At 41.5% G+C, this 25,692-nt stretch overlaps 1 protein-coding gene across 1 annotated transcript in view; it reads right to left on the bottom strand.

Annotated features, from left to right (window-relative positions):
• Positions 1-861: 861 nt before the first annotated feature.
• Positions 862-25,692, bottom strand: part of oca2 (oculocutaneous albinism II) — a 54,544-nt gene continuing 29,713 nt past the window's right edge. The window contains 5 exon segments of the mRNA XM_038716640.1: positions 862-1,872; positions 17,386-17,479; positions 18,265-18,358; positions 24,268-24,372; positions 25,173-25,232. Coding sequence (XP_038572568.1) covers positions 1,785-1,872; positions 17,386-17,479; positions 18,265-18,358; positions 24,268-24,372; positions 25,173-25,232 — 441 coding nt within the window. The 3' untranslated portion in view covers positions 862-1,784.

Raw genomic sequence — 25,692 nt, 5'->3', positions numbered from 1 at the left:
ATGCATTCTTGACTTAAAATAAGGCATGCTGGTTAGAAATTGTGTCCGACTTTCGCCAACATTGCAAAACGTCACTATGTCACGTGATATTAAAACCTTGTGGGAGCGAGGCAGCAGCAGACGCCAAGTCCCGTGGTCGCAGTTGCTTTTCCCTGGCTGCACAAAGTTGGAACCACACTCTTGCCTAGTCTAGTGGCATTTTTCCTGCACTGCAGTCGCCTGCAGCTCACTTAGACTATCAAGTCGGTGAAAGTCAGCCGCAGTCATCTCGAAGGCACCTACTGACATCAAGGTGATGACCTCATTCACAACTTTTTAAGTTGATATGGTGAACTTGCAACATCATCATTCATTTGGAGTCATGGTTGTGTCCACCAGATTAATTTTATTCCAATATTGACTGTCTTTTAGCACTAGGTCTCTACCAGTTCTTGAGGGAAATGTCCGGTTCTTTAGCTGCTAAATTCTCCACTAGTCGCTAACTGTGTCTGCCTTCTTTTTTGTGCTGAACATGTAGTGCACAATGGATTTTTAGAGATTTAGTTAACAAAAACAGCTGCCTACTGCAGCCAAAAATGACACAATGAGAGCCATGAGAGTGATCCAAAACAGTAAGGTTGCAGCCGGACAGCTAAATAATGAGCCGACGGGAGCTGCAGGTTCAGGTGATTAATCTCTATCAGTTGTCATTGCATTTGATACATTATTATAAATGTACCAACCACTTTAAATGTACTTATTCGCATGTGAGCATTGAACTAAGGCTTGAAAAGATGTGAACCTATCCTTTAAGAAGTGCTACCTTATTAGAAAGTGGTAACAAATATTCATAATGTCAACAAACTCAAACTGAGTCAAATGAAAAGCAGAAACATCACAACCTTTATTGTTCATGTTGTCTGAGTGCTCTGAAAGTCTGAACCATTCAGGATAAATCATGTTCAGGTTGTCGGGCTGTACAATAAATACAGGTGATGGTTTCACACGATTAAATACGGTTAACTGAACTAAATCACTGACTTTACATGAGATCATTGTGTACACAGTACAATAGATCGTATACATTGTTTAGATAACACTAGTCTATATTTGTTTTATTTCATCATTCAGCTATTCTCCAATTTTATCGCTGCTGTATTTGATTCATTCACAAGGCATTGAGATTTGGGCTGCTGACAAAAATATTAGACATAACCGTTATAAAATCCCTTTCAGTGGGTATTGTGGTTCCTTTAAAATATCATAACATAAGTTTGGTAACTGTGGGTGAAATGTTTGAAAAACAAATTGATCAGTGTCCTAAAGGTTTCTAAAATCAAATCAGTGTAAAACATTGCTACAAAAGTGAGTTGTTGCTTTTTGTAAACAAACCACATATTTCCAAAAGAATGAACAGTCTGACATCAGGGGCCATAGCTGGAATCACCTACACCAGTTGTACCCATTGAGGCAGTAGCACCATGTACAGCATTATGGAGTGGGACCATTTTTCTTCCAGTAAAGACACATTTCCTTCCCTTGGATTGACTCTTTGCTGAGGACAAAAGGTTCAAGTTTTTGACAAAGTTGGTAAAACTCAACAGGGTGACCAGATTCATATTTTTGGTCAAAGCTCCTGTAATTCTGGTCCCTGCTGGTCTGCACTTTTAGTCAAAGACATTTTCCAAAATATGGCTGCTGTGCTTCATACAGTGCCTGTAATCTAATCAGTAAATCAGGTTACACACACACACACACACACACACACACACACAGTCTCTTTGGCTCTGTGCAGCAGTTGTAGACTACATGTTCCATCCTAGTCCGATGTGGGTGGCCAGCAGGTAGCACATGCCGATCATACACGTCATTATCATCATGGGGAATCCTAACCTGTAAGAAACAAGAGAACGACAGATTGATGTCATGAGTTAACATTTTATTCTTACTGGGGGGAAAAAATTTACACAATTAATAAGGTAAGTACTGTATGTACAGTGCAGTCAACATATCCAATCAAACAGAGAGCATCTGAAGTATAACCGGAAAACCTACATTGATGCAAATAATGAATAAAGTTGATTTGGAGTCATACAGAGGTTCGTGGTCCTTTACAGTTCAATACTCCATTTATTGACAAGATACCTCTAGCTGAGCTTAATGTTAACACGCTAAAGGTTACATGGCAAACATTAGCCTGCTGACATCACAGACTACAACTGGGCTGAACCTGATAAAGTCTGGAGTCTGCACAAATAAGTTTTCATACGAAAACTAAAATGGCCAATGCAGAGTAGTCTATCTTTCATTAATTCCATTATTTTATTTTACTGCAAAGCATTGCTGTATCTACTGACTGTCTCATGCCATAATGTACAGTAAAACTGTCAGAAAAATCATCAAACCTCTCAACAGACAACAAAAATGGGAGACTGCAGACACTTTTGGCTACATCAGACAAATAGAGCAGACTGCCTGAAACAACTTGTTCAAAATGTTTTATAAAGCGGTGGGTACTTAACAATGTCACTTGATATCACAGCTTCCCTCTATAACAAATTTATGTCCCTCCTCATAAGAGTCCAGTTAAATGTCACTGAGGACACGAAAAAGATCCAGGCAAACACAATCAGTGTACGATTAAGACTGTGGTATATGTGGATGTTTCCTGTCATTGTCTAATTTCTTACATTGGAAAACTTCTTAAACACACTCCAGAATAAACAGGTGGAACAGCACTCAGTTTTGCATCAGTTAGCTGTCTCTATGCAGCTGACCTGACATTTACAAACAGGCGTCTTTATGTCTTTTTCACAAGCAAATTTTCTGGTGTGAGGTCAAGAGTCAAGAAGCGAATTACAGTGAGTGGGAAATAAATGGTCATTTTAGAGAATTCATGTCTTTACATGCTACACCTCAAAGAGTGTGATTTCAAATGTTTCATGAAACTTTTGCAATAACATCTTTTATATGTTTCATCTTATGCTACTGTCTGCTTTTCTTTATTGAACTAATTATCCAACGAAGGTTAAAGTCAAGGGCAACTGGACTTGGTTGAAGATACTGGAAGCCGTTTCGTCCCTCATCCAAAGGACTTCTTCAGTTCTGACTGACTGGCAGGGAAACTCAGCTATTTAACCTCAGTGGGGTCGTTGGCCAGGGTCATCGATACCGCTGGTTCGTTAGTCCAGTTGCCCTTGATTTTAACCTTCATTGGATAACTATGACCTGGATGACTGAGAATCTTCATAGACATATTGAACTAATTGTTTTTCTTTGTGTTAGGCATATTTTCAACTTCGGCACAGACTGTCAAATTCCTTATATGTGAAAACTTTCTTTGCCAGTAAAATAGATTCTTATTCCTATGTGTGACACTGAGCCCCATGGGGTGACTCTCTTTACACTCAGCCCGCTGCACAGGAAGGTCAGAGCTGCATGCCCTACTGGAGCTAGTACAAATTTAGTGTCTTGCTCAAGGACACCTCAGCCTGCAGGTTAAGGTTTGTCCCCCTGCTGACTGTCGGCTGCTCCAAGAGACGCCCAGTGACGTGTTAAAATGGGTTTCATATTATTTGCCGAATGAAATCACATCATGCTTGACGAAACAATCTTAAAAAGTCACAAATGCACATAAACAACTGACTAGTCTGAAAGTTGGGTACCTGTGACAAGCAATTGTTATACCGCCTGGCAGTTGTAAAGGCCATCCCTGTTCTCATTGCAATGACTAAAATGTAGTTGACAACAGAAATGCCATAAAAGTAACAGTGACCATGTCAACGTGTATTAAGTAGTATTATATATTATTTAAAAGGTGTCCTTAGATGACTGCAGAACTGCAGATGGTTTGTCATTTGGATGTCTACCATGTCCTATATGGACACATGGCTGCTCTGAGGGCCAGAGATCTGTTTGCCACCAGTCTCTGACACAGATCATTTTTGGATGACAGAAAGAGGAAATACGTGTATATTTATGTCAAAGCAGCAAAGTAAATAAAACTACACTACCCCAATTAAAAAAATTAAGGGAACCCGTTTTGTTAAAATATCATTTAGAGTTTTCAAGTGTGAGATGTGAGGCTGTCAATCACAGACTCAATAAATAAGTCAGGAGGGCCGAATAAACCACAAAATAACCATAAATCTACTGCTGCCATACCTCACACCGATGATGGTTTGCATTAGGGGTGGTCAAACCAAGGCCCATGGGCCAACTGCAGCCCAATGCTTGATTTTAAATGGTCAGTGGTGAATTTTTTAATAAACTAGAAAACAACTTCAGCTAATTTCTTATTGCACTGTAAATACATTGCCCATACTAAATGTCACTTGCAAGCCCTATTACTGCACTTGTTAGTTTGAACACTAGAGGAGCTGGCATTTTGAACAAATACTTGACCTACAATGATGGACTGCTAATCGATAAACATTTACCTCATGTAATTAAACATGGCGGAATTATAAAGACAGAAGACAGCAAGTAAATGCTCATATTCTTCTGTAAATGGCCCACAATCAAGAAAGTTTGGCCGCACCTGGTTTACATCGTTGTTTATTAACTAACCCTCCTATTGAGATTAATGACAATGTGATAACAGTGAGTTATTTCTAATTCACAGCCAATTATTATGATGATGAAGCACAATAACAATAGGGTGACTGGCTCTTTGTTTGGCCCTGGCCAGCATCAAACAACTTTATTTTCTGTTTGGTCTAAATGCAGTTTAACCAGCAGGCATGCTTTTATTTTTTGAGCGTAAAACACCCATTATGCTGATGTGTGTTTCATTGCAATAGCTACTGTAGCGCACACTCAGGTCAGACAGGGTGTCGCAGACTATTATGGGAAATGGCAAGGTTAACTGTGCAAGCTTGATTTTTCGAGAGATGCAAAAGGTTACATGTCTCTTTGCTGTGTGTATTTTCTTTTTACCTGGGAAGGAATCCATATCAGAGGATCTTAAGGCCTGAGCAGTAGAAAAGAGTGCAAATATAAAGAGTGGAAATATAAAATATCTATCACAAAAATTCACAAAATCCCAAATATACACAATACCAAAATAGTTGCATAAAGATATGTATGAGAAGCAGCATATACTGTAGCTATGTATAATATCAAATATCTTGTACGGGAAAGTCTTTGGTTCACTTAGCACAGATGTTCCATGTTTGATGGGCAGCGAGTCATAGGTAACCATGACTTTCTTTTTTTAGTTTTTAACTTTCCCATACAAACTAGGCTTTTGTGGAAATATGTACATTACATTAAGTATGTAAAACATAGTTAAGTTGGAGATGTAAAATATTTGCCCATGAGGTGGTTTAAGCTCGATTAATACAACTGATGTATTTTTACTACTGAAAATGTGACTTTTTGGAACACAAAAGATATACACAATACCAAAATAGTTGCATAAAGATATGTATGAGAAGCATCATATCGGTGCTAAGTGAACCAAAGCCTATACACTTACCTGTACAAGATATTTGATATTATACATAGCTACAGTATATGATGTATTTTTACTACTGAAAAGTAGAATTTTGGAAAACAAATGATAGATAGATAAAACTTTAGTTTTTGCCCCCATTCATCATGAGCTGAACTTAAAGATCTAAGACTTTCTCTATGTACACAAAAGGCCCATTTCTCTCAAATATTGTTCACAAATCTGTGTTGCATTTATACTTTTTGTTCAGTCTATACAGTGGGTACGGAAAGTATTCAGACCCCTTTAAATTTTTCACTCTTTGTTTCATTGCAGCCATTTTCCAAAAATCAAAAAAGTTCATTTTATTTCTCAGTAATGTACACTCAGCACCCCATCTTGACAGAAAAAAACAGAAATGAGGAAATTTTTGCAAATTTATTAAAAAAGAAATACTGAAATATCACATGGTCATAAGTATTCAGACCCTTTGCTCAGTATTTAGTAGAAGCACCCTTTTGATCTAATACAGCCATGAGTCGTTTTGGGAAAGATGCAACAAGTTTTTCACATCTGGATTTGGGTATCCTCTGCCATTCCTCCTTGCAGATCCTCTCCAGTTCTGTCAGGTTGGATAGTAAACGTTGGTGGACAGCCATTTTCAGGTCTCTCCAGAGATGCTCAATTGGGTTTAAGTCAGGGCTCTGGCTGGGCCATTCAAGAACAGCCACGGAGTTGTTGTGAAGCCACTCCTTCGTTATTTTAGCGGTGTGCTTAGGGTCATTGTCTTGTTGGAAGGTAAACCTTCGGCCCAGTCTGATGTCCAGAGCACTCTGGAAAAGGTTTTCATCCAGGATATCCCTGCACTTGGCCGCATTCATCTTTCCCTCGATTGCAACCAGTCGTCCTGTCCCTGCAGCTGAAAAACACCCCCACAGCATGATGCTGCCACCACCATGCTTCACTGTTGAGACTGTATTGGACAGGTGATGAGCAGTGCCTGGTTTTCTCCACACAGACCGCTTAGAATTAAGGCCAAAAAGTTCTATCTTGGTCTCATCAGACCAGAGGATCTTATTTATCACCATCTTGGAGTCCTTCAGGTGTTTTTTAGCAAACTCCATGCGGGCTTTCATGTGTCTTGCACTGAGGAGAGGCTTCCGTCGGGCCACTCTGCCATAAAGCCCCGACTGGTGGATTGCTACAGTGATGGTTGACTTACTACAACTTTCTCCCATCTCCCGACTGCATCTCTGGAGCTCAGCCACAGTGACCTTTGGGTTCTTCTTTACCTCTCTCACCAAGGCTCTTCTCCCCCGATAGCTCAGTTTGGCCGGACGGCCAGCTCTAGGAAGGGTTCTGGTCGTCCCAAACGTCTTCCATTTGAGGATTATGGAGGCCACTGTGCTCTTAGGAACCTTAAGTGCAGCAGAAATTTTTTTGTAACCTTGGCCAGATCTGTGCCTTGCCACAATTCTGTCTCTGAGCTCTTCAGGCAGTTCCTTTGACCTCATGATTGTCATTTGCTCTGACATGCACTGTGAGCTGTAAGGTCTTATATAGACAGGTGTGTGGCTTTCCTAATCAAGTCCAATCAGTATAATCAAACACAGCTGGACTTTTTTAATAAATTTGCAAAAATTTCTACATTTCTGTTTTTTTCTGTCAAGATGGGGTGCTGAGTGTGCATTACTGAGAAATAAAATGAACTTTTTTGATTTCTGGAAAATGGCTGCAATGAAACAAAGAGTGAAAAATTTAAAGGGGTCTGAATACTTTCCGTACCCACTGTATGTCCAACATGAAATGCACTTCTTGCTAAAAACGTACTTGATTCTTAATTGAGGGTAAGTAGCAGCCACAAGAAAATTATAACATATAGGTTTTTGGTCTTTATGGTACCATGTGGATGTATTCAATAAAGGTAGACAGTTTGTGGTGTATTTCATGGTGTTTATATACACCATGTTAGATGCAAATTGTTCTATAAACAAAAGCAGCACCAAAATGTGGGTACGAAGTTTCACATACTAAGTGAGTCACTGACATTAAATAGGATAAAATGTTGAACTTTGATTTAAAATCTCCATTTAGGATGTATTAAATGTGTTCCTTACTAAAGTATTTTTGAAAGCTGGAAAAAAGTTAAATGTTTGAATGATTTCATATCTCTCAGAAAGATGAGAGATTTGGGACTTACTGCGATGCCCTAGTTAACAAGTAATCACTGTTATGCTTTGTTATGCTGCAAAATTATAAATAAGCCAGATAAGAACTGTCTAATCATACATCAATACCAGAACTGGAAAACAACAACAAATAACAAAAGCGTTTAGTAAAACCTTTTCCACACACACAAAAGAAGACAAAACGGATTATCAGTAAGGGCTAGAATGAGAAACTTGTGTGTGCATTTTGTGTTTCCTTTTCAAATAGTTGGAAAGAACATAGTAGCTGATGGCCTATTGTATCGGTTCTCTCTTATATAAGGTCTTCTGAACCAGAAGCTATTTCAAAGCCCTATTTTAAGACAACCTTATACTGTATCGAGTGTTCTGCACTGAGGAAGCTGAGAAAAGCAAGTTGAGATGACCTGAAAGTGTGTGCACATCTGATAATTGTGTGTCAATGTAATCTTTTTTTGCAACATCTATTTCTTCATTTAGATGAATACAAATATGCAGTTTCCATTTAATATGCATGTGGAGATGTCAGATTTGTACTTGAACTAAGGATTAATGAGGCTAGTCAAGCACTTAAGCTCATTAATAATGATTTCAATCCAGCATGGTGGTGCATTTAAATTGAAACTTTTTGAGTAGCCAGTTGAACCAAGTTACAAAGGGCAAGGCGATTATCATTTTCTTTACACATCAAAGGTTTAATATGAGGTGAATAATAAGGAAAACCTCAGAGAAAAATGTTCAACAAAATTAATAGGGAAAGGTAGGTATGTCAGCCAGCTAAACAGAGATTTGAACCTGACCTTTCACTCCCTGTAACTTTAGAGGTCACAAAACCTCCTCCAGGACAAACTCCTGTTAACATTTGGTAACAACTGTCAATTTACCATTTGCAATTAACTCCATATTTCTACATTTGCAGTAATTCTAGAAATAACTGCTTTTTTAAATAGATTAACAATGATCTTAATGATTGATTTGAACCTCTGTCCAAAGGTCTCTCCTGCTCATCCTCTACATGCTCCCCCTGGGTAATCTCATTTTTCACCATGGTCTCCAAAGTTCACTAAAATGACAATTGTCACTTTTGTTTCCAGCTGACTCGTTTTAAAGCGAGTATGCTGTAAAAGGATCTTAAATATGTACTTGGTGGCTACACAGCTGCATAAAATTGTGCCAAAACACTGAGGTCCAGGCAAAGAGTCAGGATCCTCAGCAGTTGATGACCCATGTAGAAGACGTGGAAATAAGTAACTGCATTGTTGTTGTATCGCAGCGTAGAGTTAGTTAGATCTATAAGTATGATAAGGAAAAACGTAACATCAGACTCTGACTTCATTCATTCAACAAAACCCTGTGTCGTTGTTCATCTTACATAGTTTGACAGACAGACAGAGGTTGGATTTATGCTTTATTGTATTTTCAAACAGTATTTTTTACTTTTAACGTTACAAAGAAAAAAGCTTTAAAGGTGAAAACTAATCGATGTGTTTTGCAAATGTAACGCTACCTCGGATGACAGGTTGCTGGAGTGTAGAGTTTACTGAATCCAATAGAGCAGGACAGAGCGGCTATCGTTAGCATACACTTTGATAGTATCCAGGCCCATTACTTTTGCTTTGAAACACACCTACTGTATTCCAACTGTGAGCAAACTTAGATGTTTTATTGAATTTCACAGAATGGAAAGGCTGACTGGGAATAAAACGGCTCTACACTGTGGTGGTTTCTTTAAGACAGCGTACAACACACAGCCACATCAATAACAGGCTACCTTTTTGGTAAATGGTGCTACTAGAACAGAAAACTTCAGACCACTACTGTAAAACACCCTACTCACGCTCAAGGCTAAAGAATCAATACTATAAAACACTCCAGAGCTGGATAGTAATGTGGGATTCAGCGTTGCAGATAGAGGGTCAGTGGTGTGTATATCGCTCTAAAGTAGGAGAAAACAGTTCACTCCATATTGTGTTGCTGTGCTCCCTGTGCTGTGTTTATAACTAATGCTAACTCTGTTGGGTAGAATGGAGGAGACAGAGCTCTGTACGCTTGTGTTAGCTTTATCGACATACCCTTAATTGCCTATCAAACTAGCAGGTCTTACAGTGCTGTCACAGTTGAAACAGGCTCATGCAACCCACCAGTATCATATTTATTGGTGTTTAAATTATACTCTAATATATAAAATATGTAAAAATGGGAAAGCCTTTAAATAGCACATTAACATGAGACCACTGTGATTTTTATCTTTGCGGAATGAATGTCCTTTTAAGATGGATGGAGTGAGGAATTTCTAAACTGTTATCATAATCAGACAAGGTGCGGTCACCTCTGCACGAGTGAATCTCTTTCTGCTAAGCAATACCCATTTCCCCGTTACAGGCACAGCATGAGGGGACGGAGGGCAGATGAAAAGGTTGCCACAATGCCACAATAGAAAGGAACAAGGTTCACCTTGTCCAAAAATTCCCATCATACCTTGTGATCTCACCCATGGATTTAATTGCATATGATGGGGGCTCTTTGAAAGAACCGATGTGATCTCAAAGACTTTCTTTAGATAAACCAGATGGATGTGCTCGTCTGACTGTGGAGGCTGTATGAGTCACAGGACGGCACTACTCCCAATGACAACGCTTGACCTGTTCAATAAGCAGTATGTCTTGTAAAATGTTATTTCTGTAGGGTGGTGCAGAAAATATTCCTGCACCTCCAAAAAATATATAGGATGTTTGCTCTCATCTTTTTTCCCTAATTACAGTGCATGTTAGATTTTTGCAAATGAAGGTAGCCCACCTGCAGTCTCTAGTGACCATTGTTCCCAGCACAGGTCTCCTTTGCAGATGCAGAGAGCTGTATGAATGGGAATATTAATTCTATCACAGGTGCGACAAAGAGAGGCAGCACAAGGAGTGGACTAAACTGAATAATGGTACTCTCTTTCTAAGGCTGTTTGTTACTCAGTCTGGTGGTCAACACACAGTGAAAGGCGGACCAGGAGCTCTACCATAGTAAAAACCCCAAACTGAAAAGTGGTTCAGTGTTGCAATTAAATGTTTCATCGTAAAGCCTTTGGTGATTTGCTTTACGGTTGCTTTAGTACTTCAAAGCTGAGAGCAGACATCCTGACAACACCAGAGTGTAGAAAAATTACCTTAACTAACAAGCGTGTGTTCGTTGTTTCTAAACCTTTTTGGCCTCTCACCCCTTAGCAACATCACCTTGTTATATTTCTGATGTCTATGAGTTCTTTGCATTTCCACCAAAGAGACAATTCAGTCCCTTAAAAGTTATAGTTTCAACTGTTCGAGGCCCAAAGAAGTAAAACTCCAATATTAAACATTACAGAAAAGTCCAAAAAAAAAAAAGAAAAATCAGTCTGTATTCTGTATCTGAATTTTTATGACCCCTTGTGACCCTTTTCAGAATCAGGATCAGAATCAGAATCAGCTTTATTGCCAGGTATGTTTACACATACGAGGAATTTGACTCAGGATTGTTCATTTCTCATGTTGTGCTTACTCGTACAAAAATACCATAACACAATTATAAAATAATAATAAAATCAGACACAAACTACAGTATAGACAACACTAATATACACACTATGAACAAAACAATATAGACATATTGACAAATAGTGCAGTGATCAGAGTGCAAAGGATGCAAGAGTAAACTATTATTCTCATTATGTACATGTTGAAGATGGATATGATATACAGGTACACATATACATACATGCATACATGTACACAATGTGATGGAGCATAGTGCAAAGGATGCTGGAAAAAAATAAATAAGACCTATGACCTTATGACCTGAGGTAGGTGTATTGGTATACAGTATATACAATATGACATAGTATGAACAGCACTGAAATAGAGAATGGTGAATAAATAAATAATAAGTGGAAACCAGTAAACAGGTGCTGATTAGAGGCAGAGTTACTGGGTTATTGCACAGGAATGTTCCTGACACTGTGAGTCAGAAATCAGCTGTTCATCAGTGTGATGGCTTGTGGGAAGAAACTGCTTCTGAGTCTGTTGGTTTTGGCATACACTGCTCTGTAGCGCCTACCAGAGGGGAGGAGCTGGTTGTGTCCGGGGTGAGATGGATCTGCAGTGATGTTTCCTGCCCGTTTTCTGACTCTGGAAATGTATGCGTCCTGAATGGAGGGCAGGTTGGCACCGATTATTTTTTCTGCAGTCCTGACTGTACGTTGTAGTCTGTCCTTGTCCTTTTTGGTGGCAGATCCAAACCAGACAGTGATGGACGTGCAAAGGACAGACTGGATGATGGCTGTGTAGAACTGGATCGGCAGCTCCTTAGGCAGGTTGAGCTTCCTGAGCTGACGCAGGAAGTACGTCCTCTGGTGGGCCTTCTTGATGATAGTGTCAGTGTTGGGTTCCGACTTCAGGTCCTGGGATATAGTGGATCCCAGAAACCTGAAGGATTCCACAGCAGACACAGGGCTGTTGAGTATGGTGATGGGGGGCAGAGTGGGGGGGCTCCTCCTGAAGTCCACGGTCATCTCCACAGAGCGTGTTAAGCTCCAGGTTGTTCTGACCGCACCAGAGAGCCAGCTGATCAACCTCCCATCTGTAGGCCGACTCATCACCGTCCCGGATGAGGCCGATGACCATTGTGTCGTCAGCGAACTTCAGGAGTTTGACAGATGGGTCTGAGGTGCAGTCATTGGTGTAGAGGGAGAAGAGCAGTGGGGAGAGCACACACCCCTGGGGGGCGCCAGTGCTGATAGTCCGGGAGCTGGATGTGATGTTTCCCTGACTCACCTGCTGACTCCTGCTGGCTGGCACAGTGAGCTGGGTGGGTTTGGTGCTGAGGATGTCCGGGATGATGGTGTTGAACGCCGAGCTGAAGTCCACGAGCAGGATCCTTGAATATGTCTCTGGAGAGTCGAGGTGTTGCAGGATGTGATGCAGACCTACGTTGACAGCATCATCCACTGACTTGTTAGCCCTGTAGGCATACTGCAGGGGGTCCAGCAGGGGGCCTGTAATGTCCTTCAGGTGGGCCAACACTAGTCTTTCAAAGGACTTCATGACTGCAGATGTCAGGGCGACGGGCCTGTAGTCATTCAGTCCAGAGATGGAGGGTTTTTTTGGGACCGGGATGACGGTGGGGCGTTTGAAGCAGGAGGGAACTTCACACAGCTTCAGTGATTTGTTGAAGATCTGAGTGAAGATGGGGGCCAGCTGGTCCACACAGATTTTCAGGTACGGTGGTGAGACACCGTCAGGTCCAGGAGCCTTCCTGATCTTCTGCCTCTGGAAGAGGTGGCTCACGTCCTCTTCACAGATCTTGAGTGCAGGTGAGAGGTCAGAGGGGGAAGGTGACTGTTTGAAGATGGTTTTGGAGTGGGGGTGAGGTGTGACTCTGGGCTTTTCAAACCTACAGTAGAAACCATTCAGCTCGTCTGCCAGTCGTTGAGTACCAGCAGTGTTGGGGGATGGTCTCTTGTAGTTTGTGAGTGTCCGCAGGCTTCTCGACACTGACGCAGGGTTGTTGGCTGCAAAGCTGTTATTTAGCTTTTCAGCATAGCACCTCTTTGCAGCTTTGACCTCTAGTCAGCGTGTTCCTGGCCTGGTTGTACAAGACTCTGTCCCCACTTCTGAAGGCCTCCTCCTTGGTCTGATGAAGCTGCCTGAATTCGCTGTGAGCCAGGATTTTTGGTTGTTGTATGTGCAGAAGGTTTTAGTCGGCACACACCTAACAAAAACTGATGTAAGATGTCACAGTGTCAGTTAGTTCGTCCAGGTCAGTGGCTGCAGCCTCAAAACCACTCCAGTCAGTACAGTCAAAGCAGGCCTGTAACTCCAGCTCGTTGGTCCATCTTTTCACAGACTTTACAACAGGTTTAGCAGATTTTGCCTGTGTGTCGGGATAAGATGAACCAGACAGTGATCAGAGTCCCAAGGCTACACGGGGAACAGAGCGATAGGTGTCCTTTAATGTTGTGTAGCAGTGGTCCAGTGTGTTAGTGTCCCTGGTGAGACACTTAATATGCTGTCTGTACTTTGGAAGTTCGTGACTGAGGTTTGCTTTGTTAAAGTCCCCAGAACAATGAGCAGGGAGTCTGGATGTTTTTTCTCCACGTTAGTTTTCTCCAGCGTTGAATAAACCGGTTTACAGTTTATAAATAATGTCTCTAGGTGAGGCCTGCATGATTTCTTCAACACTGTGACATCTGTGCACCAACCTTCGTTTATATAGAAACAGAGACCGCCTCCCCGTGTTTTCCCCGTGAGCTCCCTTTCGCAATCCGAGCGGATGAGATTAAATCCCGGTAGGTGAAGTGCGCTGAGGGCAGCAGATCTGCAGAAGTCCGAGTTGGTTCTGTTGAGGAGCAGCAGTTCGTCCATGTTATTGGCCAGAGAGCAGACATTCGCCAGGTGGACTTAAGGGAGCGCAGTACGAAATCCCCGCTGTCTCAGCTTAACCAGCGCGCCTGCATGTTTTCCCCTGCACCGTTTACGAAGGATCCAAAACAGAGCTGCTGCTCCTCCAACTAGTAACTCCGGGAAAGTTCCAGGGTCAATAAAGAGTAGTGGAATAGTATGAGCAGTTGAAAGTCCAATGTTTAAGAGCTCTTCTCTGGTAAAAGTTACCAGAGGGGGACAGCAGAAAACAGCGTTAATTAACAAAAACACAAAAAGCACTACGGAGCGTAATCCCGAGGCGACACCATCTTGGTCATCATCATTTTGAGGGGGCCTGACCCCTAAACTAGGAATTACTGGATTAAACTACCCAATTGTTTATAAAGTAGTTAAAAGTAGCTCAACCTCAACCAGCTACACCAATAAAATGCTGTTCATGCACCAATAATACTGTATATCAGTCACATGGGCCATTTTTCTGCAGACTTAATGATATTAAATATATTTGCTAATATAACACTTCTGTACTTTTTTTATTAATGTTTCAAATGTGTTTCATTTGTTTTTATTTTATTTGTGGTCTTTTATACTATTTCATTCTCTGTAGAATGACAGCAGCTTTATTTCACACTGAGTATGTGAGCACAATGTCTCAAACACTGTCGAGCTGGACTGCCACACAGTACATACAGAGTTGATGTTTTGTCGTGCTCCCCAGGTTAGTGGTTTGAGGACAGGAGGATGATCAGGGCCTAGAGGTATGAAGGAAGCAACAGGGACCATACTAACTAACCGCTTAGCTATTCAGGGCCACTCATTTTCCTTTGTGATGGTCTATCAAAAAGGCATCATGTCCCTGTGGGCCCATCTGGGCCCCGAATTTAACCACCTGATACAGCACTAGTCAGTCCCAGCTGCCTGGAGTCGTAGACAGACCTCTCTCCCCTTACCTGTTTCTCCGAACAGCTGTGACCCTTGCCACAGACAGCCAATTACAGGAAGCGCTTCAACCGAGAGCATTGCTTCTATCCAGTAACTGTAAATACGGCTACAGTGTGAGAGAGGTAGAGCTGACAGGCTGCAACTGCTCTTATCCATTTCAATGAAATCCCATGCAGATGGACAGCCCCGAGTCTTTAGAGTGCAACAACAAATTTGTCAATGTTCTGTACTGTACAATGACTAACTGTGATGACATTTCCACCAATTATGTCATTGTCTTTTACTGGAACTGGAGTGAGAAGGAAACAAGAAACTGCAGGGTTTTTTTCACACCAAGGGTCAACTATTGTTATTGTTTTCTTTCACCAGCACCAGCCACAATCTCACTACCTGTTCTCCGCTCCTCATGCTTTAGGAAACTAAGAAAGATCAAAATCCTAATGGAGCCTGTTGAAAATTCTGAGCAACTAACCAGAGAAAACTCAAGTCACACAGCAGTGTTATGCTGAGCGTATGCAATACAAAGCACAGATAATACACTAATGGGTCTTTTATTGGCTATTGATTGACTGATGGATGGTCGCATCCTTCTAAGATCTCCCTCAAGGAAACCATATCTTCTGTTCAGTTGAAATCACATAACTAAAATGATGTGAGGGCACAACACTACTGTAATTAGTGCTGAGCAGAGCTTCAGTAAAGTAACTTCATAATGCATCTTTAAAGTTCTCTCTCACTCTGTCCATCTCTCTCCCTCACTGCTATAGTCTCTCTCCGTCTGATTTTACACCTGCTTTTCTTAGATGTACTTTCCTCAGTTGCAGAGACCAGTCTGCCGTGATAAAGCAGGTGCTGTGGTTAACCCCTTGACGCCTGAATTTTTTTTCAATTATATATGAAAACGTATTATCTCGGCTGCAGTCTGAATGGAAGCGGTGGGATGCGGATTTGCAACAATCAATTGGAAACAATTGGTTTCCATGCTTGTTTGTTTACCCTTCTTCTTCTTCTTCTTCTTCTTCTTCTCCTCTTATAAGGCAGATTTGCCGTGATATTTATCTCGTGTCCCCTGGTAACCCTCTGTTTCACGTCATACCGCTATGAACTGTGGGCGATTCCCTGAGGCAAAGGGTTCAAAAAGGGCTCAAAATGTCCTCGCGCACTTGATGATTTGACAGTGGGACAGCCCTAAGCCCTCCCAGACTTACCAGGAACGCGCCCCAAAGTCTGTGAGTGTGGACATTGGGATTAGGCCCTAGTGTGGTTAAAAAAGCTATGAATATAAACAGCTAACACAAAACCCTAAATTTGCAAAGGAAGGCAGAATTACAGATAAATGACCATTCAGCACATGATTCTTTGATGTACAGTCTACTCAGCGTCGGCTCAGTCACAGAGTGTATGGTGGTTTTGCAGTGAAGGAATGTCTGTACACAAAGCAGAGTTTCAAGTAACTCCCACCTGGTGATGAACAAAATCCCACAAGAAACGGTCTCGCCCAATCTTCTTTCATCATTACATAGTAACACACTTAGTAGTTCCAAAGGACATGCTCTTTTCAAGCGGTTGCATATTAAACCTAATCAGATTCACAGACAGATTCATCTGTCTTTCAACATCACTGACCACTTCCACTCCTCCAACAAGCAACTCGCAAAGTGTGTCTGGCTGTTACGTCACAAGATCGACAATTACTGGTGAGCAGGTGGTAACTTGTCAGACACCCTGCTTACGATCCTGCTTGAGATGTAATGACATTTTTGGCCACTGAGTTCACCAGAGAGTTCTCATATCAAGCTCCCTGTGAGTGTTTCAGTATCAGAGAACATTTTGCTACAGTTTGAGTTCCTCACTGTGGTCAACATTTCTCCCTAACAGTGTCAGTGGAGAGGAAACAAATTGAAATCACTTCCCAGACCAGATGACATTAACTAATGTCTGCCAGGTTGTCTCTTGGAGTTATTTCACTGACAGAAGGGTACCCCTGCTGTCTACATCCCAAGTTCAGGTGGTAACCCTTAAAAATCCTGCTTGAACCGATTCACTAAATGACCCGGTACTCAGAATTCCAGCAGCCCCCCCCCCCCTCAAAGAGAGGAGCAGCTTCTGCCACATCATACACATTTCAAATGACAGGACTCTGGGGAAACGCAGATATTTGCAATTCAGGATCTGAATTGTGAGACTTCGGCTTTTCTCTAAATGTTTCCAGGCAATATAATACACATTGTTGGCATCTCCTATGGTAGCATATGATGGACATTAACATTTAAATACCCCTTAAGGCAGTACAGCCTATGGTACAAGATTTGCAGAGATGCACATGTCTGACATGCCCTGCAAAGCAACTTCTGGAGCAAGATTTTAGCATAGTGTTTATTTTTCTTATTTCTGACTGCTTGTTATGTTACGTGTAGTGCTGTTAAGGTGAGACAGGCCTTACCTGAAGAACTCCATGAAGGAAAAGCCGTAGCCGTGTTGTTCAGCGATTCCGGCACACACAACATTGGCAGATGCTCCTATCAATGTGCCATTTCCTAAACAGACAGAAAAACAACATTAACTGTTAATCGAAATCTAACTTTAAAAAATATGTATCAGTCAAGTTCAATGTCACATAAAAGAGTTAGTTCCGTAGGTCATGAGCATGGTTACCAGGGAAAAGTATTTATCATTTATACACTGCTATGTTAACAATCATATTAAGAATCATCATCATCATCAAATCGTTCAGTATTTAAAACAAAATCTAGTATAAAGTGTAACTATTTTTAATCTACTGTAGGCAATGCTTTGACAGTCAGGGAGCGTATCCATCCTGCCGCTCGATACTGCTCACATCTCAAAAGGTGTCAGTGTGGGGATGGAGCTGGGCGGGGGGACAACATCTTATTGCCGATCGATAAGGACCTGTCACAGTGCAGTTGATTAAACTGAAACACTATGACAGCTCTCTCTCTCTCTCTTTTTGTGTCCTTCCCACCCAAACAGAGCCACACTGTGCTGAAGGGCCGGCCGCTGTGGTGTGGTAGAGCCTGAATAATGCAGGCTTTGAGGGCCTTGAGCTGCTCTCACAAAAAGCACAGCCTGACCTCCCCGGGGAGTGACACAGCTGTACAAAGTGTGGCTGTCACTTCGAGCATATGATGTCTCCTTCTAGCAGAGGCCATTGATAAAGATCCACACCTAAACTATTAAGTCCCCAGTGACTGTAAGGAACTCTGAAATGTTGTTGTGTGTTTTAGCCCAAAACCAAACAGTCTCATACAACATTTTCAGTTTCTATTTTATTCTATGAAGAGGATAAAAATAAAAGGCTTACCCCCAAGACAGGCTCCCATGGCCAAGGCAAAGATGAGAGGCTTTATTGGCAGGTTCACATCCGCATCCTGACTTAGGTTGATGAGAACTGGAATCTGTGAGCAAAGAGATAGATTGTAAATTCTTGAAAATATACACTGCTTTTAGCGTTATAAATCTCCTGGCAGAACGAAATTTTTTTATGCAGTTCTATTCCAAAATAATTTTAATAAGAAATTGAACATGCATACATTTCTGAACATTATTTCAGTTGATTTTGGTGTCTAAAACACAAGACTAGCAAAACCCCCAAATACATATAATAAACACAGGGGCTCCATCTATGATGTGATATGGGTTTTACTTGCAATATACAGTATGAGCCAGATAAAAAAGTTTTCAAGTGCAGCGTAGTAGAGAATATTTCCATTAGTTCCTGCTGGTGTGAGCAGATGTTGCATGACTGAATACTGGTGTGAATATCACTTTCACAGACCATACTAACCGAGCATGCGTGCACTATAGCCTTATATCAGTAAAAATGTCCTCCCCTGGTTGTGAAAGCAAACCCTCACAGAGTATTTACAGGAATTATGAAAAAATAAATAAATTCTGTATCCTAATAATATACTGCTAAAAAAAATAAAGGGAACACTTAAACAACACAATGTAACTCCAAGTCAATCACACTCCTGTGAAATCAGACTGTCCACTTAGGAAGCAACACTGATTGACAATCAATTTCACATGCTGTTGTGCAAATGGAATAGACAACAGGTGGAAATTACAGGCAATTAGCAAGACACCCCCAATAAGGAGTGGTTCTGCAGGTGGTGACCGCAGACCACTTCTCAGTTCCTATGCTTCCTGGCTGATGTTTTGGTCACTTTTGAATGCTGGCGGTGCTTTCACTCTAGTGGCAGCATGAGACGGAGTCTACAACCCACACAAGTGGCTCAGGTAGTGCAGCTCATCCAGGATGGCACATCAATGTGAGCTGTGGCAAGAAGGTTTGCGGTGTCAGCATAGTGTCCAGAGCATGGAGGCGCTACCAGGAGACAGGCCAGTACATCAGGAGATGTGGAGGAGGCCGTAGGAGGGCAACAACCCAGCAGCTGGACCGCTACCTCCGCCTTTGTGCAAGGAGGAGCAGGAGGAGCACTGCCAGAGCCCTGCAAAATGACCTCCAGCAGGCCACAAATGTGCATTTTTCTGCTCAAACGGTCAGAAACTGACTCCATGAGGGTGGTATGAGGGCCCGACGTCCACAGGTGGGGTTTGTGCTTACAGCCCAACACCGTGCAGGATGTTTGGCATTTGCCAGAGAACACCAAGATTGGAAAATTCGCCACTGGCGCCCTGTGCTCTTCACAGATGAAAGCAGGTTCACACTGAGCACATGTGACAGACGTGACAGAGTCTGGAGACGCCGTGGAGAACGTTCTGCTGCCTGCAACATCCTCTAGCATGACCGGTTTGGCGGTGGGTCAGTAATGGTGTGGGGTGGCATTTCTTTGGGGGGCCGCACAGCCCTCCATGTGCTCGCCAGAGGTAGCCTGACTGCCATTAGGTACCGAGATGAGATCCTCAGACCCCTTGTGAGACCATATGCTGGTGGTGGCCCGGTTCCTCCTAATGCAAGACAATGCTAGACATCATGTGGCTGGAGTGTGTCAGCAGTTCCTGCAAGAGGAAGGCATTAATGCTATGGACTAGCCCGCCCGTTCCCCAGACCTGAATCCAATTGAGCACATCTGGGACATCATGTCTTGCTCCATCCACCAACGCCACGTTGCTTTAGTCCAGGTCTGGGAGGAGGTCCCTCAGGACACCATCCGCCACCTCATCAGGAGCATGCCCAGGTGTTGTAGGGAGGTCATACAGGCACGTGGAGGCCACACGCACTACTGAGCCTCATTTTGACTTGTTTTAAGGACATTACATCAAAGTTGGATCGGCCTGTAGTGTGGTTTTCCACTTTGATTTTGAGTGTGACTCCAAATCCAGACCTCCATGGGTTGATAAATTTGATTTCCATGATAATTTGTGTGATTTTGTTGTCAGCACATTCAACTATGTAAAGAAAGGAGTATTTAATGAGATTATTTCATTCATTCAGATCTAGGATGTGTTATTTTAGTGTTCCCTTTATTTTTTGAGCAGTGTATATGATGTATCATAATGTTTGCATTTGGTTGGCTGCCATAAAACCATTTGCGCTTAAAGTTTGAATGAATAGTTTGACAAAGACTTGGCTCTGTCAAAGTAACAAAATCCACTTAGATTTTTATGGATTCAGTAAACAAGATACAACATTTGCACAATTTGTGAGCACACCTTTGCAACATTGATCTCTATACAATCAGTTTTAGCAAAACAGACAGCTGACAACAAAAGTAATGAGGCAGTTGGTCTGATATTTGTAACAGGAAGTAGTGGTATCTTTCTGTATCCTCCTTTCTTTTTTGGGGGGGCATCTTTATTTGACAGAGATAGTAGAGAGAGACAAAAAGGCAGGGGTGACAGTGATGATGACATGCCACAAAGGTGCCTGGCCGGAGTTGAAACCAGATAATTTCAGTTAGGCCTTGATACGTGATGCGTACTTTGTCAAGTGAGCTACCAGCGTGCCCCCTATATTTTAAAATAAATCAGACACAGTACCATTTTATAGGTGCTACTCAGTACATACTTACATATGAAAGTATTGTTAAAAATTCCTGGCTGGCAATTGGAAGATGCAATGTTTTATTTTGGTGATGTTAAAGACTGTAGAAATGTTAACAGAGAATACAGCTAGGAGTGATCATATATAATAAATGCTGGAAACCACATTTTTTATGTCAAGGCAAAAATGTCTGTCCCAACATATAGTGTGAGTAACATAACATAACTATGAGAGGCAATACTATCTGATGGTATCCAACAGTTTTTTAAAATGACAAAAGGGCCAACGTGATTTGAGAGGAATGGTTTGAGAAACAAAGGTTCAGGACTAATATTTTAAAAGGGGGAAAATTTATTTTGTACAACTGTAGTGAGGAACTGAAATTATGTAGCACACTTTTTAATTTGTCAAGTACATGTTCAGAATAGCATGTTGACTTTGGAATAGAAAATGTCATTTTTTGTCTTTTGTAGCTTACCTAGGATCTGTTGTTTTCTTCTGTACTGTGAAATTTCTTTTTTCTTTTGGTTGGTTTTATCCCAAATTGTTTGTGTAATTATTTACAGGCCGAAATAAATTTAAATTACACCAATACAACAAGCCAACATGTATAGCGTGTGTCAAGAGAGACGGCAATGGTAATGCTCACACTGGAACCATTACCTTTAAGCCACCTCAACAATAGTTACACCAATAAATGGTGTTAAAGGGGCATTATGTAGTTTTCAGCGGCCACTAGCGGTGCAGTTTTAAGATTGCAACCAGGTGTGTGCTCATACACGTGCTCGCTTGAACTCATGACTGAGCATAATCCAAAACACAACCATATAGAAATCCTGCAATAAACCCAGAAACACCTGCACGCAGGCTGTGGCTTTTCACACAGACATGTTCAAGTTCTGTTACTTCTGGGCTCAGAGGCAGCTCAACACCAGCTCCGTACCTTTCATTCAGCGCAGCGAGACACTGGAATATTGGCACAGTACTCCCGAAAAAAAGGCAGAGTGACATTGGCTATAGAGACATACAGACAGGGTGACAGCTTCACACAACATGCTGGAAACTCAGGTAAACTCCCACTGCAACATAACAATAATGTTTTTATCAGCTTGGGGTTGAACTAATCCATGCTCGTTACATGTTAACGTTACATTTAGCCGACATGCTACATCATCGTTAGCTCGCCTGCTGCTTTCAGTAACTAACTTTACGATCTGAGTATCTTTCACCGGAGGCTCAGCAATGTCAACACAGCTAATGGATGATAAGGAAATGGTTAGTAAGCTGGATTGAATATTATAACGAGATTGTGTCACACTTTATAACAGTTAGACCGCAGTAAGTAACTTTACTGTAGTGTTAGTGGATGGCTCTTCCCCTGTGTTGTTGTCGCCATTTTGTTGCAATATTGTAAATTATGTGGGTCACGTTAGTTACAGCAACCGAGAGGTGAAGCTGTGTACCTGAGTATCTAAATTGAATGTTACGAAGCAAACAGCGGCAGGTCTGAACTAATGTAGCGTTAGCTGGCTGCTAGTGGCTGAATTACTATATTCTAGTAAACAAATCGCTCCACATTTGCTTTTTACCATTACATAATTTCTTGCAGACTAAATCAACACTTTGACATAATACTGGTGGTACACAGGAAAGTAACATGGGTCGCATTAGTGGGTGAAGTAATGTGGAAAGCGATACAACTTTGCACTGGATAACGTTAGCAACTGCTCGATGTCAGCCGGCAAGCTAACGTGACTTTCGCTGTGTTTCTCCAGCTTTTCTAATGGTCACTGTGTTCTTACTCAACATCATCTGCATTTGCTGATGGGCTTAAGCACATAAAACTTTATTGTTGTTTTGTATCCTTACGTGGAGTCTGTGTTTTGCTGGGAGCCGGTTGTTTTATGGTGTTAGCGGACTGCATGTGTTACCTGCGGTGTCATTGTAGTCTGAGAGAGACTCAAGAGCGCGCAGAGCTGAATCCGACCCGGTGTCTTCACATTAAAAGCAGAATAGTGGCTGATGCAAGCAACAGAGAAAACAGGCGTGTGCTTCATTTCTAAGTGAGTTTTGAGCCCACTGACAATAAGGCAATGAAAATTTGATTTATTAATAATTAATTTCACTGAAAAACTTACACATAGCCCGTTTGAAATTACCATGTAAGTGTCAAAACACTCTATACTGGTTATAGTAATTACAATATTTAAACGTGAACTAGCCCAGATTTTTAGTCTTGTTCAAAGTCAGATTAAAGATGGGTTCTGCGATTCTAATCCAAAATACATCTTTTTGTCAAATTCAACTAATATCTCTTCAGGGAACGCTAGCTGTCTGTTCTGTGTGTACACAGCCCTGGCTCTGTAAATGGGAAACAAACAAAGTGGCTCAGACCGACCATTGTTCCAGCTATGATTTGTGTGTCAGGTAACGATAAATGACTTGCCAACGGACATTCAGCTTACTTTCTAGTTTCCCAAGACATACTGTTTTTGTGGTGTTAACTGTAGTTGCAGGAGCATTGTGAATATTGCTGTTTGGAGCTGGTGTACTGGCTCTGTGACCTTTTCGTCCTTTCTGCATGTTAGCTTCATATTAGCTTCGTAACAACAACTGTAACAACAGTATGCTGACCCACATTGTTAATTACGTTACTTGCTGTGTCATTATTCGCTCTATATTATGATTTTTGTCCTGGTGTTGGATTTCTCAACAATGCTTAGTACACCTTTAAGTAATAAATAGTGATGAAACCCATCTCAAGTCAAGTGCTTTGGATAGGGTGACCAGACGTCCCCGGTTTTGGTGGCCTGTCCTCGTCTGGAGTTGTCCCCGGAAATGTCAGATTTTACATGGCCAGAAAGACTAGACAGCAGTGCAACTGTTTATCTACTGATTGATGAAAGGTTATTTCTGCCCTGAAAAGAATTGATTATATTCATGAGGGTTATATTTGACAGATTATAACTCACCTAGTACTTTTTACCTCTTAAAATACCTTTAAATGGCCAAAACAACACATAAAATGCAGCATTCTACTTGCCAGAAAGTGATTGCAGCCTCTTCTTATTGACTAAAATGTAGTTTCTGTTTCAAAATGACTTGATTTCATTCAGAAGTGTTATATTTTACAGATTATAAAACCAAAATTGTCCCCCTTTTTTATTTCATATACAATAACATTATATTTTATAATGACATACTGACCACCAAACCAAAAATGTCCCCGCATTTCATTTCAGAAATCTGGTCACCTTAGCTTACTACTTCATGTATGAATATGACTGCATTTGTGTATGTGATTTCACTAGGCTACACTGGAGTATGAAATGAAAGCATCATGCTGAAGCCTCTTACCATGGTTGCAGTGAAGGGAATGTTGTCAATGAGAGAAGAGGCCAGAGCTGAGACCCACATCACCAAGATAATGGCTATAGCCAATCGCTGGTCTTCTGGCACCGCCTGAGAGGGGAGATAATAAGAGCGACGGATAACTGCTACTTTCATTGCTCTTCAGATGCACACACCCACCCCTCAGCCCGTCACTGATTTAAATCAAACACACCAATTATGTTCATTCTTTGACACTGAACCTGGGAACGGAGGCTGAGAGGATGAAGCTGTTTGAATGTGTGACACGATCACAGGTGGTTGCGGCAGCGGTGTCTTTAGACTTTTATCTCTGAGCTCTGCTGTACACACACACATACACACACACACAGCAAGGCCAATTCTCCACACGTGACAAGCATGATGTTGTTTGAACCCTCTTGGCAGTCTTCTCTTGGGTACGCATGGCCAGGTTAAAGGAGGCAATATCTCCTCCTTTCACCTGTCTCCTACTTGTATCAACAGAGAAAGGCCATGCAATTCTACCCAGCATGCTGTCCATTGTTTAGGGAGGGTCAGAAACCATGAATAGCACATAACCTGTCATGTGTGATTATTAGACTTACAGAAGCCCCCGGACTAAACACAAGCTGACATACCTATTACTGGTGCAATTCTCTGCTAAGACACACCTCGCTTGCATGATGCACACAGGCTAGAATCTGGGTGACAATTACCTCAGACGCCTTCAGCTGCTGACAGGAATCAGATGTAAACGAAATAACTGAATTCAGAGCTGTGCCGAACAAAATCAATATGCATGAAATGCAATATCATATCACCTGTGCCCAATTATCAGTTATGCCAATTGCATGGAGCCCTAAGAGATGATTGTTAAGGTTGAGAATCAAAAGAAGAAGAAAAGAACTCACTTTTATAAGCAGCGCTGTCTGTTCTCCAACATAGTCGATAAGCTGCAGCTGGGCTAAAGCCTGAAAAATGAAGAGGAGAAGATTAATATGACAAAAAAATCTGAGGAGAATTAGTTATAGGTGGGATCAAACCAAGAGCCGAAAAGCAATTTAGTCTTTATTTAGCGGCCATTACGTAGACAGAGACAAATCTATTCTTGTTATCCTTATTGACACTCTGAGAACAAACAAAAAAATTCACATAATGGTGGCCATTCCTTATGGGGAGGACTACTTTCTGACACTATGCAATGCTAAATGCAAGACTTAGAAAAGAGCAACAACAAAGCAGTTAATTTGCTCTTTCTTTTCATCCTTTCACTCTGAGGAAGATGGTTAAAGAAACAGATAACTACTTTTGTAATGTCAGTAGATCTAAGCACTGATCCTTTATTCCTTTAGTGTATTGTAAAGATGCTTGTCAGAGGGGGATCCCAGCTAAACCTACATTTAATCCAAGTTCTGGCTCAGTTTTTATTTG

Source organism: Micropterus salmoides, unplaced genomic scaffold, assembly GCF_014851395.1.
Source record: "Micropterus salmoides isolate LMB-PRFRI ecotype aquatic unplaced genomic scaffold, ASM1485139v1 Ms_hic_scaffold_13, whole genome shotgun sequence".
NCBI lineage: Eukaryota > Metazoa > Chordata > Actinopteri > Centrarchiformes > Centrarchidae > Micropterus > Micropterus salmoides.
This window is presented reverse-complemented; position numbering and strand designations above follow the sequence as displayed.